Genomic DNA, 20278 nt, shown 5'->3' with positions numbered 1-20278 from the left:
TTAGGTTACCGAATGATTAGGAATCCATGTGAAGACGATGATGATGATGGTGATGATGATTAATTCCGATTATTAATAATAAAAATGATTAACCAAAAAGGGATTTTGTCTGTTATACATTATACTAGTGGTGGAACGGATATCCGGCAACTATCCGTCCATTTCTGTCCATCTATTACTTAGTACTTCACCATTCACAGGAATTAGTATCCCTTTAGGTGTTGGACATTGCAGATAATAAGTATAATAAGTATCCTCTTTTTAGAAAAAAGTTTATTTTGTATCTTGGATCCAAATAAGTTGACATATCTTATCAGCTTTCTTATTAATTTCATTTTTATTCAAATATCGCAATAATAAGATGATAATCCTGTCCATCTATAGGTCTCTTGACGGCGACATAAATACCTATCTAAGTGCCTTAAACGAGATCCTAACTCACATTGATGAAAATTATCCAAACTATAAACTTATAGTATCAGGAGACTTCAATATCAATTTTCTGCATGAAAGTGTCAATAAAGCCGACCTATTAGAATTGATGAGGGAATTTGGACTGCAACAAATGTTTGACTCGCCCTGTAGAGTGAATAGAACTCTATCAATAGAACTAGTAGTTGTATTGATAATATATTTTGTAACCTAAATAACAATTGTCTAAGAAACACCACGATGCAGCTTCACATCGGTGACCACTACGGACAAATACTGATGATAACCAACAAAGATCTAAAAAAGGAAAAAACACAAAAAATTAAAAAAAGAATTTATAACGATGAGAACACTCACTTTTTTAAAATCGCTCTTTCCACAGTGGATTGGCAGCCTCTCCAAAAATCCGAGAACGCAGTTGTATGATGTTTTTCATAATATATTCTGTGCAGTCTTCGATGATTGTTTCCCGTTTGCCTATAAGAAAAAACGGAATACTAAATTTAAAACAATTTATATGTCTAAGGAGACTAGAAATCAAAGGGACACACTAGATCTTTTGGGGTGGCTGGCCTCTGTAACTAGGTCCAGAGAATCCTATGACAAATATGCTCAATGTAAGCAAAAGTACTTTGATCTCTTAGAGAGCGAAAAGAAAAAACATTACACGAGAAACATTTTAACGGCCGATAATAAACAAAAAAAGATGTGGGAAAAAAGGAACGATCCTATCATCATGCACAAAAAGAAGTAGGAACGAATTTAACTGCACAAAACTTTAGTAACTACTACGCTGAAGAAGTTGAAAAACTGGTAAAGGGTTTGAATCCGACAACGACGAGTTCCAACGTTTACGTAAAGAATACAGCAAGAATTTTTTCAAAAAGTCTTTACTTTAATCCCTGTACCAAAGACGAGATAACAAATATAATTAATCATTTAAAAACCAAAAAGAGCGAAGATGTCTATGGACATTCAACAGCTGTTGTAAAGAAAGTTGCGAATGAAATCTCTGAACCGCTTTGTATGGTTTTAAACAAATGTATTGAAGAGGGAGTTTTTCCCGAAAGGATGAAACAGGCCAGGATCGTTCCAATCTACAAAAAAGGAGATGACAACGATTGCTCAAATTACAGACCGAATCTTCGAAGAAGTAATAAAACGCCGACTAATCAGCTACTTGCAAAAAAATAAAATATTTGACGATAGCCAACATGGTTACAGGACCGGAAGATCGACGATCACAGCTCATGACAATCGAGAAAGCGTGGAAATGACCTGTTGCGACCTCACCAAAGCTTTTGATACGGTGGACCATAATCTATTACTGGATAAGCTCGCCTTTTACGGCGTACGGGGATCAACACTAAGTCTAATGAAATCGTATCTGAGTAACAGAACACAATATGTCGCTTGGAATGGTTCAATATCCGATGTGAAAAACAATAGATACGGTGTACCCCAAGGATCAATCCTGGGACCGATCTTATTTATACTGTATATGAACGATCTTCCTCGAAACATAAAAAACTCAGAAACGTATCTATATGCGGATGATACGTCGTTCGTAGTAAAAGGGAAAACGAGAGAAGAAACACAATTGAGAACTAACGATGTTAATTTAATTAACAAAAAATTAACTTTCTCACGAAAGGAAACGATAACGTGGTGAACTTTCTTGGCTTGAAGTTGAACAATCGTCTCACCTGGGATGACCATGTGAGTGCCCTTTGTAGAAGACTCGCGAGTGCAGTTTTTATGGTGCGAAGATTGGTGAAGTGTACCGAACCTGAAGTAGTAAGAACAGCATATTTCTCTTGTTTTCATGCAGTGGCCTCATATGGCATCTCCATTTGGGGTTCGGGTCCGGGAATCAACAGGGTGTTTAAGCTACAAAAGAGTTGTATCCGCACTTTGTGTAATCTAAAAAATTTAGAATCATGTAAAGAACATTTTAAAAAAATTGATATACTTACCGTGCCCTGCATGTACAGGGTGGTTCAAATTCGATGTCCGAATAGGCTAACTCGAAAACTATATGAGTTAGAAGAAAAATAGCTCACATGACATGATCTCATTTTTCGAGAAACTGGTAATGCTGAAAACCTCATAGCGCTATCGTCTTTTGTTTTTCCGCTAGAGGCCAAAATTGAAAATATCGTAAAACCCGCAAACGTAATTATCTTGGTTATTATTATAGGTGGAGTATTATAACTAAGACATTATATGGACACTTTTTTACAGAGAATTTAATGACGTAGTCAAAAAAATTTTGTCGGTTTTAGATTTTGAGATATTATCACAAAATTCGTTTTTTTAAATGGAAACAACCACTGATTATTCGCTTAATAAATTCGTTATTTTTTTCTGATTACAAAAATATAGGATTTGACAGGTCTATTTCTTATTGTTTTAGAATAAAACTAAAAATAAACTTTTCTTTTAGTGTTGTCAAAGAAATTAAATTTACAGTTTCCTGTAAATTACGGTTCTATAACTAAAAATTAAAAAAACATATTTTTGATATTTGAAACAAATATATTTGTTGAACTGTTTAATCTATATATGTTTTACACAAAAGTTGGAATAGATTGCATTATTTCACATTGTTTATTACGATTTAATATTATTTTTAAATGACTTAATAAATTATCGATAGATGGCGCTCATATGTTTTTTTTTAATTCAAATAAACATAGCAACATTTGTTTGTATTCAAAAATTTTCTGAAGTGTCACTTTAAAAATCCCGTTTTTAAGACCAATTACAAAAATTTTAAAACGTTTAGAATGTTACATATTAAAAAATTATTTGTTTTTAAATACCAGAAGTTATCTTCGTATTTAATTGTTAACTTTTTAAATTTTACCTACCGCCCCGTAATTTACAGGAAACTGTAAATTTAATTTCCTCGACGATACTAGATGGAAATTTTATAAAAAAAGTTTATTTTTAGTTTTATTCTAAAACAATAAGAAATAGACCTGTTGAACCCTATATTTTTGTAATCAGAAAAAAATAACGAATTTAATAAGCGAATAATCAGTGGTTGTTTCCATTTAAAAAAACGAAAGTTCTCATGATATCTCAAAATCTAAAACCGAAAAATTTTTTTTGACTATGTCATTAAATTCTCTGTAAAAAAGTGTTCATATAATGTCGTAGTTATAATACTCCACCTATAATAATAACCAAGATAATTGCACTTATTGGTTTTACGATATTTTCAATTTTGGCCTCTAGGGGAAAAACAAAAGACGATAGCGCTATGAGGTTTTCGGCATTAGCAGTTTCTCGAAAAACGAGATCATGACATGTAAGCTACTTTTTTTCTAACTCTTATAGTTTCCGAGTTAGCCTATTCGGACATCGAATTTGAACCACCCTGTACATCCTTACCTGTGTTAACCATGTACATAATAATACACATCTCTATGACATAAACTCCGTACATCACGAATATAATACGCGACAAAAAAACTCTATAAGGGTGTACTCTACAAGGTGTGGACTACCAGGGTACAAAACTTTATAACAAACTACCGGATTGCATAAAGAACATGAACACCGCGCGTTTTAAAAATCGTGTTAAACATTTTTTGGTGTCTGAGGCCTTTTACTCGGTAGAAGAATTCCTAAGTAATGTCCACCGTATGACCGAACTGTATTAGTTAAGTTACTGTTTTAGATACTCATTGTTGAAGTATACATATATATTTTGTATGACGTCTGTCCAAAAACTTTTTTTTGACATATAAATAAACATTAAACATTAATATGGCAATGTAGGGTATCACTTCAGAAATGTACCAGAAATTATAAGCATAATGGCCAGATATCCATCACAACATTATATAATTTTGAAATTATTTTCGAAAAGCTTATTAACAGTTTCCTTGTTATTATTATTTACTGTATTTGATCACTTCAATAATAGATGGCGTATTAACTGTATTAATCTATCAAAATAAATTTTCTACAAATTTTTAAAAATTACAAAATCATCACGATTTTATTTTTTTAATGCAATTTTATGGTGTTAATTCTTTTATTCTTAATTCCCATATATATTTTTTTCCCAATTTTTATTTAATTTCTTGTTAATTTTAATTCAGGTAAAACGATAAAATGGAATTTTATTTATCACACATGCGTCCAGTTTCTTTTATACTCTTTAATCGATAACCTCCTTAACCCACGTTTAATTATTTGCATTCAGGAGGAACACGACTCTGTAAGATATCTCTCCCGCCGTCTAGTTGCCACGTTTTCAAAAAGAGACGAACTTATGATAAGGGATTCCATAAAGTAAAAAAAAATTGCTGAGTATTGTAATCAATAGCGTTCTTGGAAACGTTCTCAATGTTTACGAATCCCGTAAATAACTTCTGAAGATTACATATAACAATAATAAAAAAGTCTTGTATAAAATAATTATTAGATGTCAAATTTTTTTTCTTAAATTTAGGTATATTGTGAAACCTTTTTATTTATTTTTTTAATAAATAAAATCCTTTATTATTTTATTATTAATTTTTAGAGATGGAATCGCGAAGAGGACGAAGAGTAAAGATTAAAACTCCGTTTTGTGTTCAGTTTGTTGTTTGTGCCAGTTTAAAGTGTACTCTCCCAGTTGTTATCCTTACCGAATTCTTTTTACTCTACCTTTTTTACTTTTATCGGAATTCATTTTGGTTTATTAGATAAGAAAGTATTAATAAATGCAGATCTGTCTATAAAATATGATTTCGAAAGATCTCCTTTCTAGTGTTTTGACTGAAAATTTCCTTTCGTCTAATTATGTGTATAAATTTTTTTAATTAAGTCATAATTTGAAGTTATCTTTCTTAAATAAAAATATGTAAGTAATTTTAATTTGGTTTTCGATCAAATTAAATCAATAAATTTAATATTCGATTAACAAAAAAATATTTTCTAATTTCACGGTTAAATCAACCCTCAAAAACCAATTCTTACAACCAGTAACCTTATCCGGGTATCAGTTACTACCCAAAAAGTATATAAAACGAAAATTCTTCTTTGACTTGGTTTATTTGCGTTTAGACTCCGAATCAAACCCAAATAAATGGATCAAAAGGCGATTATTATGATCAAGATGGTATGTTTCATCATTTACACCGAAGCAATGAACGTGCATCAACCGAGATATTTCTGCGGATCAGTCTTAGGCGATACTTTAATGAAATATAATTGTGTATATCACGGTAAGCACAAAACCTTAAAAAATTGTATTTAAATTGTTCTTATTTTAGAAGAAAAAGCTTTGGATTACGTAGTTGGCTACACTGGGATAGTTAAAGAATGTTGTTTTCAAAGGTGTTCCGAATATGATTTGGTTAAAAGTTATTGTAGCCAATCTAATATGTAAGAAAAAAAAAATAACTAAATAATTTTTAAGTTTTAAATGATTTTAAATATAGAGATTCCATTATGAAGCAATCCCCAACAACTCCGAAGGGTTTTATTGAAGAGATCCCTTCGTATTCGGATGAAGTTTCGAGGAATATGCAAAAAGATGAATCTTTAAAAAACGGAAATAATTATCGAAGACATTTCGTGGACGAGGTTGGTAATAAAAGAAAATCTAACAAGAAAAAAAATCGAAAAAATACTAACCCAAAAAAGAAAAGTTGTTCCTGCAAATGTATTAACACCAGAAATCCCATTATTAACAAGGTTTAATAACATATACTTCAAATTAAAATAAAAAATCATTTCTTTTTTGATTTTAGGAAACAATTGTAAAATCCCCAGTTGTTGGCTTAACAAATTTTAGCAGAAATAGCATCATTAGAGTACCACTCCGCAATAATAACATTCAAAAGGATTAACCAACAAAGTCTTTAATTTTGAAAAATCATCAGTATTGATTGTTTATTTATTATTGTGTTATCAAATAAATCATTACAAAAACAAATTTAATTCAAATTTAGTTAGGCAACCAATCAATCCAATCAAACTTTCCACACGTATTAAGAGATGTCACTACTTTCTATTTAAACCATAAATAATCAAAAAGGAAATTAAGTTAAAAAATTCACTAAAAATTTTGAATATTATTATAAAAGTAATTTTTATTTATTTTCCCCCTCAAATAATTTATTCATTATCGACAAATGGAGTTTATCGTGGGCGGATATTATCGAAATAGAGAATACGCCTCCGATTTCGTGGAAATCGACTCATGCGCCTTTTGGATCCGGTCAGAGGTCACGGGACGACCCAATAGGGTCTGTTGGGCCCCGTTTGACGTCACCAGTTTTCCCGACGATCGATACAACCTCAGGATTCGGAAGCGGGGGCCAGTCTGAAAACGGTACTTCACAGAAGGAAGTTGTCTACGTTCAGATCCCGGTCCTTGTTTGGTCTCGTGGTATCGTGGTGATCACCCCCCTCGATAAATGTCGATAAGAAGTTGTCGTCCATGTGCGGGTTAGCTTTTAGGACCAGAAACAGTCCGTCGCAGAAAACTTCACTCAGGTGGGGCGACTGTTGTCTAACAATTTTCGTTTTAAATCATCGGGATCAAGAAGTTAAAATTAAGTTTGCAAAAATTAAGTTTTGAATCAATTAAGTTTTAAATCAATTCGATTTTGAATCAATTAAAAAGTCAAAATGATAAATATAGCTGGAGTTATTTCGATTATACTTTTCTACATATTAATTTTGGGAGTTGGGATTTGGGCTGGCCGAAAAAAGGAGAGTGGTAATGATTCTGAAGAAGAGGTCATGTTGGCCGGGAGAAATATTGGCCTTTTCGTTGGGATTTTTACTATGACCGGTGAGTTATTGAACGTTAATGCTTCAAATCGATTAGTTTTGAAATGAATTTTATTTAATACTCAAAACTAATTGTTATTAATGAATTTTTTTATAGCAACTTGGGTTGGTGGTGGATACATAAATGGTACGGCAGAAGCAATTTTCAGGTATGGTTTAGTTTGGTGCCAAGCTCCATTCGGCTACTCTTTAAGTTTAGTCTTCGGAGGGATTTTTTTCGCCAATAAGATGAGACAACAAGGTTACATCACGATGTTGGATCCGCTCCAAGACAGTTTTGGGAGTCGAATGGGTGGATTACTCTTCCTTCCAGCGTTATGTGGTGAAGTTTTCTGGGCCGCGGGGATTTTAGCCGCCTTGGGAGCCACATTGAGCGTCATCATCGACATGGATCATCGAACGAGTGTTATTTTCAGCTCGTGCATCGCAGTTTTTTATACGTTATTTGGCGGATTGTATAGCGTTGCTTACACAGACGTCATTCAATTATTTTGTATATTTATCGGATTATGGATGTGTATTCCATTTGCGTGGATGAACGAACACGTCAAGCCGTTATCATCGATGGACGTTGATTGGATTGGTTCCGTTGATTCAAAAGAGCTGTGGTATTATATCGATTATGGGTTGTTGTTAGTTTTCGGGGGTATCCCCTGGCAGGTTTACTTCCAAAGAGTTTTATCGAGCAAATCGGCTGGTCGCGCACAAATTTTATCTTACGTCGCAGCTTTTGGATGTATTTTAATGGCCATACCACCGGTTTTAATTGGTGCTATAGCCAAATCAACTAGTAAGTTGCTTTTAACAAAAATATTATTTTTTTTGAATGAAGTGTAAGCACAACACTAACAAAATTAACCCTTTGTGTCCCAAGAAGTAAAAAATTTTGAACCTTTGTGACAGAATTAAAACGCTATCAAAATACACCACTCAGTAAAGGCCTTTGGAATCAATTTTAGCAAAATATGCAATCCCCCTATTTTCGCATAATTCAAAAATTTCTGGAAGCCGTCTTTATTGCAATTAAGAAATGAAACTTATTTTAAATTAAAGCTCAAAGCTTTCTCTTTAAAATGATGTATAATAATTGTTGGGTTAGATTGGAAAAATATAGAGAAAAAAAATGTTGAAGTAAAACTTACATTTTCGTATAACCTAAAAGTGTCAAAAAAGATGCTAATTTAAAAATTCCTGGAAGCCGTATTTATTGAAATTAAGGAATGAGACTTATTCTAAATGAAAGCTCAAAGCTTTCTCTTTAAAATGATATATAATAATTGTTGGGTTAGATTGGAAAAATATAGAGAAAAAAAATGTTGAAGTAAAACTTACATTTTCGTATAACCTAAAAGTGTCAAAAAAGATGCTAATTTGAAAATTCCTGGAAGCCGTATTTATTGAAATTAAGGAATGAGACTTATTCTAAATTAAAGCTCAAAGCTTTCTCTTTAAAATGATGTATAATAATTATTGGGTTAGACTGGAAAAATATAGAGAAAAAAAATGTTGAAGTAAAACTTACATTTTCGTATAACCTAAAAGTGTCAAAAAAGATGCTAATTTAAAAATTCCTGGAAGCCGTATTTATTGAAATTAAGGATTGAGACTTATTCTAAATTAAAGCTCAAAGCTTTCTGTTTAAAATGATGTATAATAATTGTTGGGTTAGATTGGAAAAATATAGAGAAAAAAAATGTTGAAGTAAAACTTACATTTTCGTATAACCTAAAAGTGTCAAAAAAGATGCTAATTTAAAAATTCCTGGAAGCCGTATTTATTGAAATTAAGGAATGAGACTTATTTTAAATTAAAGCTCAAAGCTTTCCTTTTAAAATGATGTATAATAATTGATGGGTTGGATTGGAAAAATATTAAGAAAAAAAATGTTGAAACAACACTTACATTTTCGTATAACTTAAAAGTGTCAAAAAAGATGCTAATTTAAAAGTTCCTGGAAGCCGTATTTATTGAAATTAGGGAATGAGACTTATTCTAAATGAAAGCTCAAAGCTTTCTCTTTAAAATGATGTATAATAATTGTTGGGTTAGATTGGAAGAATATAGAGAAAAAAAATGTTGAAGTAAAACTTACATTTTCGTATAACCTAAAAGTGTCAAAAAAGATGCTAATTTAAAAATTCCTGGAAGCCGTATTTATTGAAATTAAGGAATGAGACTTATTCTAAATTAAAGCTCAAAGCTTTCTCTTTAAAATGATATATAATAATTGTTGGGTTAGATTGGAAAAATATAGAGAAAAAAAATGTTGAAGTAAAACTTACATTTTCGTATAACCTAAAAGTGTCAAAAAAGATGCTAATTTAAAAATTCCTGGAAGCCGTATTTATTGAAATTAAGGAATGAGACTTATTCTAAATTAAAGCTCAAAGCTTTCTCTTTAAAATGATGTATAATAATTGTTGGGTTAGATTGGAAAAATATAGAGAAAAAAAAAGTTGAAATAAACTTACATTTTCGTGTAACCTAAAGTGTAAAAAAAGATGCTAATTTAAAAATTCCTGGAAGCCGTATTGATTGAAATTAAGGAGTGAAACTTATTCTAAATTAAAGCTCAAAGCTTTCTTTTTTGAATGATATATAATAATCGTTGGGTTGGATTGGAAAAATATTGAGAAAAGAAAAGTTGAAATAAAACTTACATTTTCGTATAACCTAAAAGTGTCAAAAAAGATGCTAATTTAAAAATTCTACAGTTTAAAATGAGTGTTTAAAACTACCGGTACTTTAAAGTACCGTCGGGACTCAAAGGGTTAATACAATTTACATTAAAGTTCTCAACCAGAAAGGTTATTAAAGATATTGTGAAAGTTGAAACGAGACATATTCATAAACAACCAAGATGGGCCGCTTTCTTTGCTCTCAGATGTGTCAATATCAAGAAAAATTAGCCATTTTTATTTCTAGAACTAATTATCTATTCACAATTATTTAAGTGTCTTTTACAAATTGTTGTGTTTATGCTCCTTTAAAAAAAAATATTATGGTTATATAAAATATTGGTGAAAAAATTGAAAACCTTAAATATTTTTTCTTAAAGATTGGAATGAAACTCAGTATAAAGGACCTTGGCCATTAACCGTAGAAGAAACCAGTATGATTTTGCCGATGGTGCTTCAATATTTAACACCAGATTTCGTTTCGTTTTTCGGATTAGGAGCCGTTTCGGCCGCTGTAATGTCTTCGGCTGATTCAAGTGTTTTATCGGCGAGTTCGATGTTTGCCAGAAACGTTTATAAATTAATCTTTCGGCAAAGAGCGTCGGAAATGGAAATAATCTGGGTGATGAGAGTATCGATTTTGGTAGTAGGTGTTTTGGCGACAATTATGGCTTTAACTATACCATCGATTTATGGATTATGGTCGATGTGTTCTGATCTAGTTTACGTAATTTTGTTTCCTCAATTACTAATGGTAGTTCATTTTAAAGATTATTGCAATACGTACGGAAGTTTAGCGGCTTATATCATTGCGTTTGTGGTGAGGATATCTGGCGGAGAACCTTTGATGGGTTTAGATCCTTTCATTTATTACCCTGGATTCGATTATGAAGAGCAACGTCAATTATTCCCCTTTAGAACGATGGCGATGATTTTCTCTTTAGTTACGTTAATAACCGTTTCGTATGGAACTAAGATCTTATTTGAAAGTGGAACATTGGCGCCCGGTTACGACATTTTTAATTGCGTCGTTAACATTCCAGAGGATATCCAAAGGGTGAGTGAATTACAAGAAGATGGTGAGCAAATGTCGGTTATGGCGGCGGGGATGAATAAAATGTACGGTGCTGCTAATACCATGGTTGGAAAAGATGAACGAAATGGTAGGATAAATCCGGCTTTGGAAGCTGACGATGATATTCCAGCCGGGGAAGTGAAAAAATTACAACAAGGGCTGGCGGAAAAAAATGATATTCAGACCAGTTTTTGATTAGAATAGCCTGTAGCCAAGGCACAACCCAAAAAGCAACAAAGTAGAATGTTGCCCAGCTTTAGAACTATCAATTACACAAATCTATGAAGAAAACAACACAAAAAAATGTAAACAAACCATATGTTATGGTTACTAGTTTTTTGAAAAGAGTTAAATTTACATATCATCGAAACGAATACATATCGATTGAGACTAAAGTTGTATTTTAAGTAGAAAATAAGAAAAGATATTTACACTTTTAGAAAAGGTATGGGAAAGAGAAAAGAAGAATAATACACATCATATCGTTGTTGTTGTTATAAACGTGTTCTTTAATCCGAAATGTCAAGAAAAAAACCTTTTCTTATATGTGTATATTTGTATGTGTATATATGTAAACAGTATTAAAAACAAAAAAAAATGATCGTAAAACCGATACATATCAGATACATATCATTTTTGAGATTATCTTAAGACTAAAAGAATAAAAAAATCTATGTGGCTTATAGTTAATTTACAAATTATCCTAAAACAGCAAAAAAGGAAATAATTACTTTGTGTTTATCGAGAGTTGCGCAAAAAATCCAACTGACAATACAAATCTCTGATATTTCTCGAGAAAAATAGTTGTACTCCCAATTAAATGAAACTAGGCGAATGAATTTGTTTCAAAACCATGCTTCTTAACAACGTTTCTTTGTTATATTGTAAATAAATGCGACCTACATCCATGTTAAACTACGAGTCTTCGAAGAAAAACTTAAAAAAAAAAAATAGAACGGTTTATTTTCTGTTATTTATTATTAAAATCTAATATTTATTAAACTAAATAAGAAGAAGTACGTGTGTAAAGTAATCCTACAAAGAGCTATTTATTACTAAGTTGTTGCCATGTAATTAATGACTGTTAGAGAAGAAAAAGATTTTAGAGACTTATATAAAAACATATTATACCTGTAAAGATATTGTTGTGAATATTAAAAATATTTAAATAATAAAGTGTAATGAGTCATACTTTATTTTATTCATATTCCTTATTTTTTGCTCCACCGATTGCCGCACCCTATCAAAATTCAACCTTTCAGGTTTCTCTTTAGCAACCTCATTGTAACAATCCCAATACGATATATAAAATCTCTTGTTGCGGTTTAGTCTAGTTTTCTGCACTTCAACAGAACTGTCCCTGTTATCACTTTCGATTATTAATTACCGAAAAAATCACTAATTAATTGTTTCTAATTAATGCTTCATACTCGTTGAGTGTTAAAAGGATGCCTTTAATAGATCAGAAGCATTTTGATTCACACCAATCAGCTTTTTCACTGTTTCAAGGTTTTTAAATTTTCTGGAAAACGTTCCCTTTAATTTCACCGACTTGTATGGTTATTATTAAATAATCTGATAATGTTTTGAATCGATTAGAAACATTTTGACACACACCAATAAGCCTTTGTCATACCTAAAGGTGGTAGGCGTTCAAACGCGGACCCCAAGGCGTACAGACCAATTAGCCTAACTTCATTTCTCCTCAAAGGGATGGAAAAGGTAATCGATCAATACCTAAGGAATGGAGTGCTTTTCACAAATCCACTCCACCCTAGCCAACATGCTTACCAGAAAGCAAAATCAACAATTACCGCTCTCCATGCTTTGACTAGCACCTTAGAGGAGGCAATTGCAACCAAAGAGATAGCCCTTTGTGCTTTCATAGATATAGAGGGTGCGTTTGATAACACCTCATATGAATCCATAGAGAAGGCTTTAAACGTAAAATGTTGAAAAGTCGGCAGATCACAGCCAGTCTGGGAGGCGAGTCGCTGACTATAAAGGCGCTAAGAGGATGTCCCCAAGGGGGAGTGCTATCACCTCTATTATGGTGCCTGGTAGTTGATGACTTGATGAACACCCTAACTAAAAACGGATTTAAGATACAAGGGTATGCTGATGACCTGGTAATCACAATCCGAGATAAATATGATTCACTCATAACTCAGCTAATGCAGAAAGCCCCACTACTCACCAGTACTTGGTGCAGAAGCAATGGGCTCAGCATCAATCCCAATAAAATCGAAATAGTCCCTTTCACTCGGAGAAGGAAGCTACAAATAAAAGCACCCTCCATTGAAAGCAGAACTATTAACCTCAAAACAGAAACTAAATACCTAGGGGTAATACTTGATAGTAAACTAAACTGGAACTCACACTTAGATAAGGTGAGGAAAAAGGCCATCATGGCAAACCAGATCTGCCGCAGGCTCCTAGGAAGGAACTGGGGTCTCAAACCACGAATGGCTCATTGGGCCTACGTAGCAATAATCAGACCCATGGTCGCCTACGCCTCATTGGTTTGGTGGCCAAAAACAAAACATAAGACAGCTCAACAACAGCTGGCACAAATCCAGCGGTTAGCATGTCTTAACATAACGGGTGCAATGAGATCCTGTCCAACGGCTGCTTTGGAAGCCCTACTTGGTCTCACACCGCTCCACATATATATACAAAAGGAGGCAGCCTTAAGTGCCTTATCACTGAAAACAGTTTCTTCACTCAAGTTGATGCAGGGTAATCTCAGAGGACACCTCGAGATCCTCAAAGACCCATGTCTAAATCACCTGATTGAAATTAAAACGGACCTTATACCGACGGAATACAATTTCAACCAACCGTATAAGGTCATATTTAGTAGCAGGGATGATTGGGCCTCAACTAAAAAGAGGAGCCCTAGCCTGGTACACCGATGCTTCAAAGACAGTAAGATCTGGAGTAGGCATGGGCATCAGTGGACCAAATAGCCACATCAAATTGCCCCTCAGCTCGGACTTAACAATTTTCCAAGCAGAAGTTCTTGCTATAAACTTCTGCACCGCTTTGAACCTACAGAAGGGACAAAAAGGAGCAACCATAAACATTTTCACAGACAGTCGGGCCGCCTTAAAGGCAATTCAGTCCTACACGTGTGGCTCCGCACTGATCAGAGAGTGCACCAACAACCTGAGAGAACTCGCTAGGGGCAATGATGTTACCCTATGGTGGGTTCCAGGTCATAGCAACATTGAGGGCAATGAGAAGGCCGACAAGCTGGCCAAAGAGGCAGCAAACACGCCCTTCATTGGACCCCAACCTGGATGTGGACTACAAAAAAGCCACCTAAAACAAATAATCAACAACTGGTAGGTTTCAAAGATACGCTGGAAAGAACTTCCAGGTCACAGAGTATGATAACTCCATCGCAAAACAAAACCAAAGAGGTTTTATGCCTCAAATAAAGAACGCTCTCAGGCTACCTGACCGGCCATGTGCCCCTAAAATACCACCTCTTCCACATTGGACAAGCTGAGGATCAAACTTGTCGACTATGCAACGACGAGTCAGAAACTGCTGAACATATACTGTACAATTGCGTCGCCAGAGGACGTCTAAGGCACAACGTCTTCGGTAAAACTCCCCTGTTATCTACCGACATAAAGGTTCAAGACCTTAGGACAATACTAAGGTTCATTAAGGACCTACATTTGCCCTAAACCTTTGGAGGGCTAAAGTTACAATAGATCTTATAGGTCGCGGTAACAAGAGGGGCCGCCCTCCTCAGCCCGGCAGCAATAATAATAATAATAATAATAAAGCCTTTGTTAAATATAGCGTTTTTATATTTTATAAATAGTAAATTAAAAAAGAAAAAGTGAATTATTTCGACTTCCATAATTTAATAGGAATAGTTTTCGTTTGATATTCAAACACATACCTTCTCATTTCATTTGTAAATTTACTACGGCATTCACCGTCGAAGAAAGCGACAGCAAACGAATGCACGGTCACGAATTTCTAAGAGTTTAAACGCAGATGTCGCGGAGAAAGCGACAATTTTCATGGCGGCTGGCGATCAATTTTCTTAATCCAAATCGAGAAGAGGAATGGGATACAAGGTTCATCGATCATTAAAAAAATAAGAGTCTTATAAAAAAGTAGCTTCGTTTATTATCATTACGCCGTCGTCGATAAGTAATAAATTAAAGTTAAGATATTATTTTTTTAAGAATTCCTTTAAAGATTTTTCATTTACGTGATTTCGACATCGGTATTTACAAAGAAGAAATTGTTGTCTCAGGTACGCGTTGGGTCCAGAAAAATAATCGGATTTAGTACGAGTATCCGCCGTTGCTGGAGTATTGTTGGCCGCCGGATGATGGGGCTCCGTATTGTTGAGATGGAGCGCCGTACGATTGAGAAGGAGCGGATCCGCCGAAACCGCTAGAACCGAAACTGCTACCGCCAAAAGATGATGGGGCTCCGTAAGTTGAAGATGGTCTTCCACCTAAACATCAAAAAAATTAACTTAAGACTCAAAAAAGTGTGAAATTGGATACCTGAAGGTGCTCCATAAGAAGTAGATGGTTTAAATCCTCCACCGAAACTACCACCTCCGAATCCACCAGATGGAGCTCCGTAGGTGCTTGATGGTCTTCCGCCTCCAAATCCACCAGATGGAGCTCCGTAGGTGCTGGATGGTCTTCCACCTCCAAATCCACCAGAGGGGGCTCCGTAGGTGGTCGATGGTCTTCCACCTCCAAATCCACCAGATGGGGCGCCGTAAGTACTCGATGGTCTTCCGCCTCCAAATCCACCAGATGGAGCACCGTAAGTAGTTGATGGTCTTCCACCACCAAATCCACCTCCAAATCCTCCAGAAGGAGCACCATAAGTTGAAGAAGGTCTCGATGGAGTTCCATAAGAAGTCGATGGAGGTAAGTAATTAGTGGTTGGGCGACCACCACCGAAACTTCCACCACTTCCACCTCCGAAACTGCCTCCACCAAATCCTCCGTGGGATCCACCACTTGGAGCTCCATAATTTTGAGAAGGAGTTCCATAAGATTGCGATGGAGCTCTATAACCACCTCCAAAGCTTCCTCCACTGCCGGAGCTACCTCCGAACGAGCCTCCCCCAAACGATGGAGCACCGTATGTTGAAGAAGGACCACCTCCACCCGATGAAGGAGGAAGATAATTTCCAGTTATCGGAGCTAAATATAAAAATATTGATTCAAAACTATTCCAAAATGGATTAATTTATTATTTATTACCTTCTCCATTAGAAGCGTTAAGAATTGAAAGGACAAAAAGATACACCTATTTCGAAAAAAAAAAAATTGTAACAACCTTCTTTAATGAACTTTGTATTCCTTACCGCTAACGATTTCATATTGACTTAAACACTTGTTCACTTCGAATAAAGTGAAGATGCGAACACCAACGTATTTATACCGACCATTGCCTGCCGTGGATCAACAGTGAAAGTTGTGGTGGAAGCATCTTCAGATGTTGCGGTGTGGGAGGAGTATTAGTACACTATTGGGGAAGACCTCGAGAGTACCGAAATTGTTCTACTGATGGTACACTTAAAGCAACGAGGTCGATTGGAAATAATTAATACATCCATCCGGAGCGATGATGATATCAATCGATCATGATGATGACTGACCTTCGGTTCTATTTGTAAAAATTAAAAATCCTTAATAACATCCGTTTCATCATCAGATCTAGACCACCCGGTAATAAATTCTTTGAAAATAAAAATATGTACTATATGAATTTGTCATTGAAACAAATAAAATATAACGACTTCCTGTTTTTATGGATCTTAATCCTTAGATGAAAAAACGTTTTATATTACAAATACTAACAGTGAATAACAAAATTTTAAATGATTTCCATTTACTTTTCATTTGCTGCTGTTATTTATAACCAAGTTATAAACAGACAGTTAAATCTATACACCTCAAAGACTAAAAATGATTTTTCAAAACAGACTTATTCGTTGAAGGGTAGATGCTTTAAGTGAGATTTGGTGAATATTTCATATGGATACATTAAAAAATTGATTTTTCACAAATTTATTTAAATAACTATAAAATTAACAACATTTTATATTCAGTTTAAAGCTTTGTATGTCAAAAAGTAAAAATAATTTTTCAAAGCGGACTAGTTCATTGAAAAGGTGATGATTTATTTGATAAATAACAACATCTTCATTTTTGTCTAACGTAAAAAAGGGGAATTGGTGAGCGATTTAGGAACCAATTGGGAATCAAAGATTGAATTTTTAATTCATTAAAATAATAATTAAATAATAATTATTTCATTTAAAGATTCTACAACTTTTCGTTTAGTAGATATGATTTTTTTAAATTAATCTAACCTAACAGCTGTCAATTTTTTACATGATTAATTAAAAAATAATTTCTGAATAAAGTCATTGGATTTAAGAAATGAAACTTTTTGAAATTATAAAGTAAGAATTAATCTTTATTTTGTTGAAAATCTGAAGATTCTACAACTTTTCGTTCTGTAGATATGAATTTTTTAATTTAATGTAACCTAACAGCTAGCAATTATTTACATGATTAATTAAAAAATTATTTCTTAATAAATTTATTGGATTTAAGAAATGAAACTTTTTGAGATTATAAAGCAAGAATTAATTTTTATTTTGTTGAACATTTAAAGATTCTACAACTTTTCGTTTAGTAGATATGATTTTTTTAAATTAATCTAACCTAACAACTGCCAATTTTTTACATGATTAATTAAAAAATAATTTCTGAATATAGTCATTGGATTTAAGAAATGAAACTTTTTGAAATTATAAAGTAAGAATTAATCTTTATTTTGTTGAAAATCTGAAGATTCTACAACTTTTCGTTCTGTAGATATGAATTTTTTAATTTAATGTAACCCAACAGCTGTCAATTATTTACACGATTAATTAAAAAATTATTTCTGAGTAAAGTTATTGGATTGAAGAAATGAAACTTTTTGAGGATATAAAGCAAGAATTAATCTTTATTTTATTGAAAATTTGAAGACTCTACAACTTTTCGTTTTATAGATATAAACTTTTTAATTTTACCTAACCTAACAGCTAACAATTATTTACATGATTAATTAAAAAATTATTTCTTAATAAAGTTATTGGATTTAAGAAATGAAACTTTTTGAGATTATAAAGCAAGAATTAATTTTTATTTTGTTGAACATTTAAAGATTCTACAACTTTTCGTTTAGTAGATATGATTTTTTTAAATTAATTTAACCTAACAACTGCCTATTCTTTACATGATTAATTAAAAAATAATTTCTGAATAAAGTCATTGGATTTAAGAAATGAAACTTTTTGAAATTATAAAGTAAGAATTAATCTTTATTTTGTTGAAAATCTGAAGATTCTACAACTTTTCGTTCTGTAGATATGATTTTTTTAATTTAATGTAACCCAACAGCTGTCAATTATTTACACGATTAATTAAAAAATTATTTCTGAGTAAAGTTATTGGATTGAAGAAATGAAACTTTTTGAGGATATAAAGCAAGAATTAATCTTTATTTTGTTGAAAATCTGAAGATTCTACAACTTTTCGTTCTGTAGATATGAATTTTTTAATTTAATGTAACCCAACAGCTGTCAATTATTTACACGATTAATTAAAAAATTATTTCTGAGTAAAGTTATTGGATTGAAGAAATGAAACTTTTTGAGGATATAAAGCAAGAATTAATCTTTATTTTGTTGAAAATCTGAAGATTCTACAACTTTTCGTTCTGTAGATATGAATTTTTTAATTTAATGTAACCCAACAGCTGTCAATTATTTACACGATTAATTAAAAAATTATTTCTTAATAAAGTTATTGGATTTAAGAAATGAAACTTTTTGAGATTATAAAGCAAGAATTAATCTTGATTTTGTTGAACATTTAAAGATTCTACAACTTTTCGTTTAGTAGATATGATTTTTTTAAATTAATTTAACCTAACAACTGCCAATTTTTTACATGATTAATTAAAAAATAATTTCTGAATAAAGTCATTGGATTTAAGAAATGAAACTTTTTGAAATTATAAAGTAAGAATTAATCTTTATTTTGTTGAAAATCTGAAGATTCTACAATTATTCGTTTTGTAGATATGATTTTTTTAATTTAATGTAACCTAACAGCTGTCAATTATTTACACGATTAATTAAAAAATTATTTCTGAGTAAAGTTATTGGATTGAAGAAATGAAACTTTTTGAGGATATAAAGCAAGAATTAATCTTTATTTTATTGAAAATTTGAAGACTCTACAACTTTTCGTTTTGTAGATATAAACTTTTTAATTTTATCTAACCTAACAGCTAGCAATTATTTACATGATTAATTAAAAAATTATTTCTTAATAAAGTTATTGGATTTAAGAAATGAAACTTTTTGAGATTATAAAGCAAGAATTAATCTTGATTTTGTTGAACATTTAAAGATTCTACAACTTTTCGTTTAGTAGATATGATTTTTTTAAATTAATTTAACCTAACAGCTGTCAATTTTTTACATGATTAATTAAAAAATAATTTCTGAATAAAGTCATTGGATTTAAGAAATGAAACTTTTTGAAATTATAAAGTAAGAATTAATCTTTATTTTGTTGAAAATCTGAAGATTCTACAACTTTTCGTTCTGTAGATATGAATTTTTTAATTTAATGTAACCCAACAGCTGTCAATTATTTACACGATTAATTAAAAAATTATTTCTTAATAAAGTTATTGGATTTAAGAAATGAAACTTTTTGAGATTATAAAGCAAGAATTAATCTTGATTTTGTTGAACATTTAAAGATTCTACAACTTTTCGTTTAGTAGATATGATTTTTTTAAATTAATTTAACCTAACAACTGCCAATTTTTTACATGATTAATTAAAAAATAATTTCTGAATAAAGTCATTGGATTTAAGAAATGAAACTTTTTGAAATTATAAAGTAAGAATTAATCTTTATTTTGTTGAAAATCTGAAGATTCTACAATTATTCGTTTTGTAGATATGATTTTTTTAATTTAATGTAACCTAACAGCTGTCAATTATTTACACGATTAATTAAAAAATTATTTCTGAGTAAAGTTATTGGATTGAAGAAATGAAACTTTTTGAGGATATAAAGCAAGAATTAATCTTTATTTTATTGAAAATTTGAAGACTCTACAACTTTTCGTTTTGTAGATATAAACTTTTTAATTTTATCTAACCTAACAGCTAGCAATTATTTACATGATTAATTAAAAAATTATTTCTTAATAAAGT

The 20278-nt window shown here is 32.1% G+C and overlaps 3 protein-coding genes and 1 long non-coding RNA gene across 7 annotated transcripts; 2 read left to right on the top strand and 2 right to left on the bottom strand.

Annotated features, from left to right (window-relative positions):
• Positions 1-617: 617 nt before the first annotated feature.
• On the bottom strand, positions 618-850 carry LOC111413367 (uncharacterized). Its single transcript, XR_011641598.1, has 2 exons — positions 790-850; positions 618-729 (listed from the first exon to the last, which is right to left on the bottom strand). It is a non-coding gene; the product is annotated as an uncharacterized lncRNA (long non-coding RNA).
• Positions 851-4496: 3646 nt separating this feature from the next.
• LOC111413359 (uncharacterized) lies at positions 4497-6370 on the top strand. 4 transcript variants are annotated; one of them, XM_071199279.1, is made up of 7 exons: positions 4505-4900; positions 4973-5143; positions 5201-5293; positions 5497-5657; positions 5706-5817; positions 5874-6129; positions 6186-6370. In XM_071199279.1, the coding sequence occupies exons 4-7, from the start codon at positions 5519-5521 to the stop codon at positions 6282-6284; spliced, it is 606 nt and encodes a 201-aa protein (XP_071055380.1). In that variant the 5' UTR covers positions 4505-4900; positions 4973-5143; positions 5201-5293; positions 5497-5518; the 3' UTR covers positions 6285-6370. The 4 variants fall into 4 exon arrangements, with proteins under 4 accessions (XP_022900063.1, XP_071055380.1, XP_022900064.1 ...); XM_023044295.2 differs by having other exon boundaries at positions 4497-4900; positions 4973-5293; positions 5709-5817; XM_023044296.2 differs by having other exon boundaries at positions 4543-4900; positions 4973-5293; positions 5874-6018.
• A 379-nt stretch (positions 6371-6749) lies between these two features.
• LOC111413363 (choline transporter) lies at positions 6750-12175 on the top strand. The gene is made up of 3 exons (XM_023044299.2): positions 6750-7234; positions 7331-8023; positions 10292-12175. Exons 1-3 carry the CDS (start codon positions 7069-7071, stop codon positions 11179-11181), a joined length of 1749 nt encoding a protein of 582 aa, XP_022900067.1. The 5' UTR covers positions 6750-7068; the 3' UTR covers positions 11182-12175.
• A 2938-nt stretch (positions 12176-15113) lies between these two features.
• On the bottom strand, positions 15114-16436 carry LOC111413360 (pro-resilin-like). The gene is made up of 4 exons (XM_023044297.2): positions 16349-16436; positions 16245-16290; positions 15528-16184; positions 15114-15475 (listed from the first exon to the last, which is right to left on the bottom strand). The coding sequence occupies exons 1-4, from the start codon at positions 16361-16363 to the stop codon at positions 15300-15302; spliced, it is 894 nt and encodes a 297-aa protein (XP_022900065.1). The 5' UTR covers positions 16364-16436; the 3' UTR covers positions 15114-15299.
• Between the last annotated feature and the right edge of the window lie 3842 nt (positions 16437-20278).

Source organism: Onthophagus taurus, chromosome 10, assembly GCF_036711975.1.
Source record: "Onthophagus taurus isolate NC chromosome 10, IU_Otau_3.0, whole genome shotgun sequence".
Classification (NCBI taxonomy): Eukaryota; Metazoa; Arthropoda; class Insecta; order Coleoptera; family Scarabaeidae; genus Onthophagus; species Onthophagus taurus.
The sequence above is the reverse complement of the archived record's forward strand: the minus strand, read 5'-3'. Positions and strand labels throughout refer to the sequence as shown.

Coding starts and splice junctions, on each gene's coding strand:
- LOC111413359 (XM_071199279.1), top strand. CDS start 5,519: ATGGATCAAAAGGCGATTATTATGATCAAGATGGTATGTTTCATCATT. Junction 5,818..5,873: donor TATTGTAGCCAATCTAATAT/GTAAGAAAAAAA, acceptor TTTTAAATATAG/AGATTCCATTATGAAGCAAT. Junction 6,130..6,185: donor GAAATCCCATTATTAACAAG/GTTTAATAACAT, acceptor TTTTGATTTTAG/GAAACAATTGTAAAATCCCC.
- LOC111413363 (XM_023044299.2), top strand. CDS start 7,069: ATGATAAATATAGCTGGAGTTATTTCGATTATACTTTTCTACATATTA. Junction 7,235..7,330: donor TGGGATTTTTACTATGACCG/GTGAGTTATTGA, acceptor ATTTTTTTATAG/CAACTTGGGTTGGTGGTGGA. Junction 8,024..10,291: donor TGCTATAGCCAAATCAACTA/GTAAGTTGCTTT, acceptor TTTTTCTTAAAG/ATTGGAATGAAACTCAGTAT.
- LOC111413360 (XM_023044297.2), bottom strand. Junction 16,185..16,244: donor TAACGCTTCTAATGGAGAAG/GTAATAAATAAT, acceptor TTTTATATTTAG/CTCCGATAACTGGAAATTAT. Junction 15,476..15,527: donor TTCTTATGGAGCACCTTCAG/GTATCCAATTTC, acceptor TTTGATGTTTAG/GTGGAAGACCATCTTCAACT.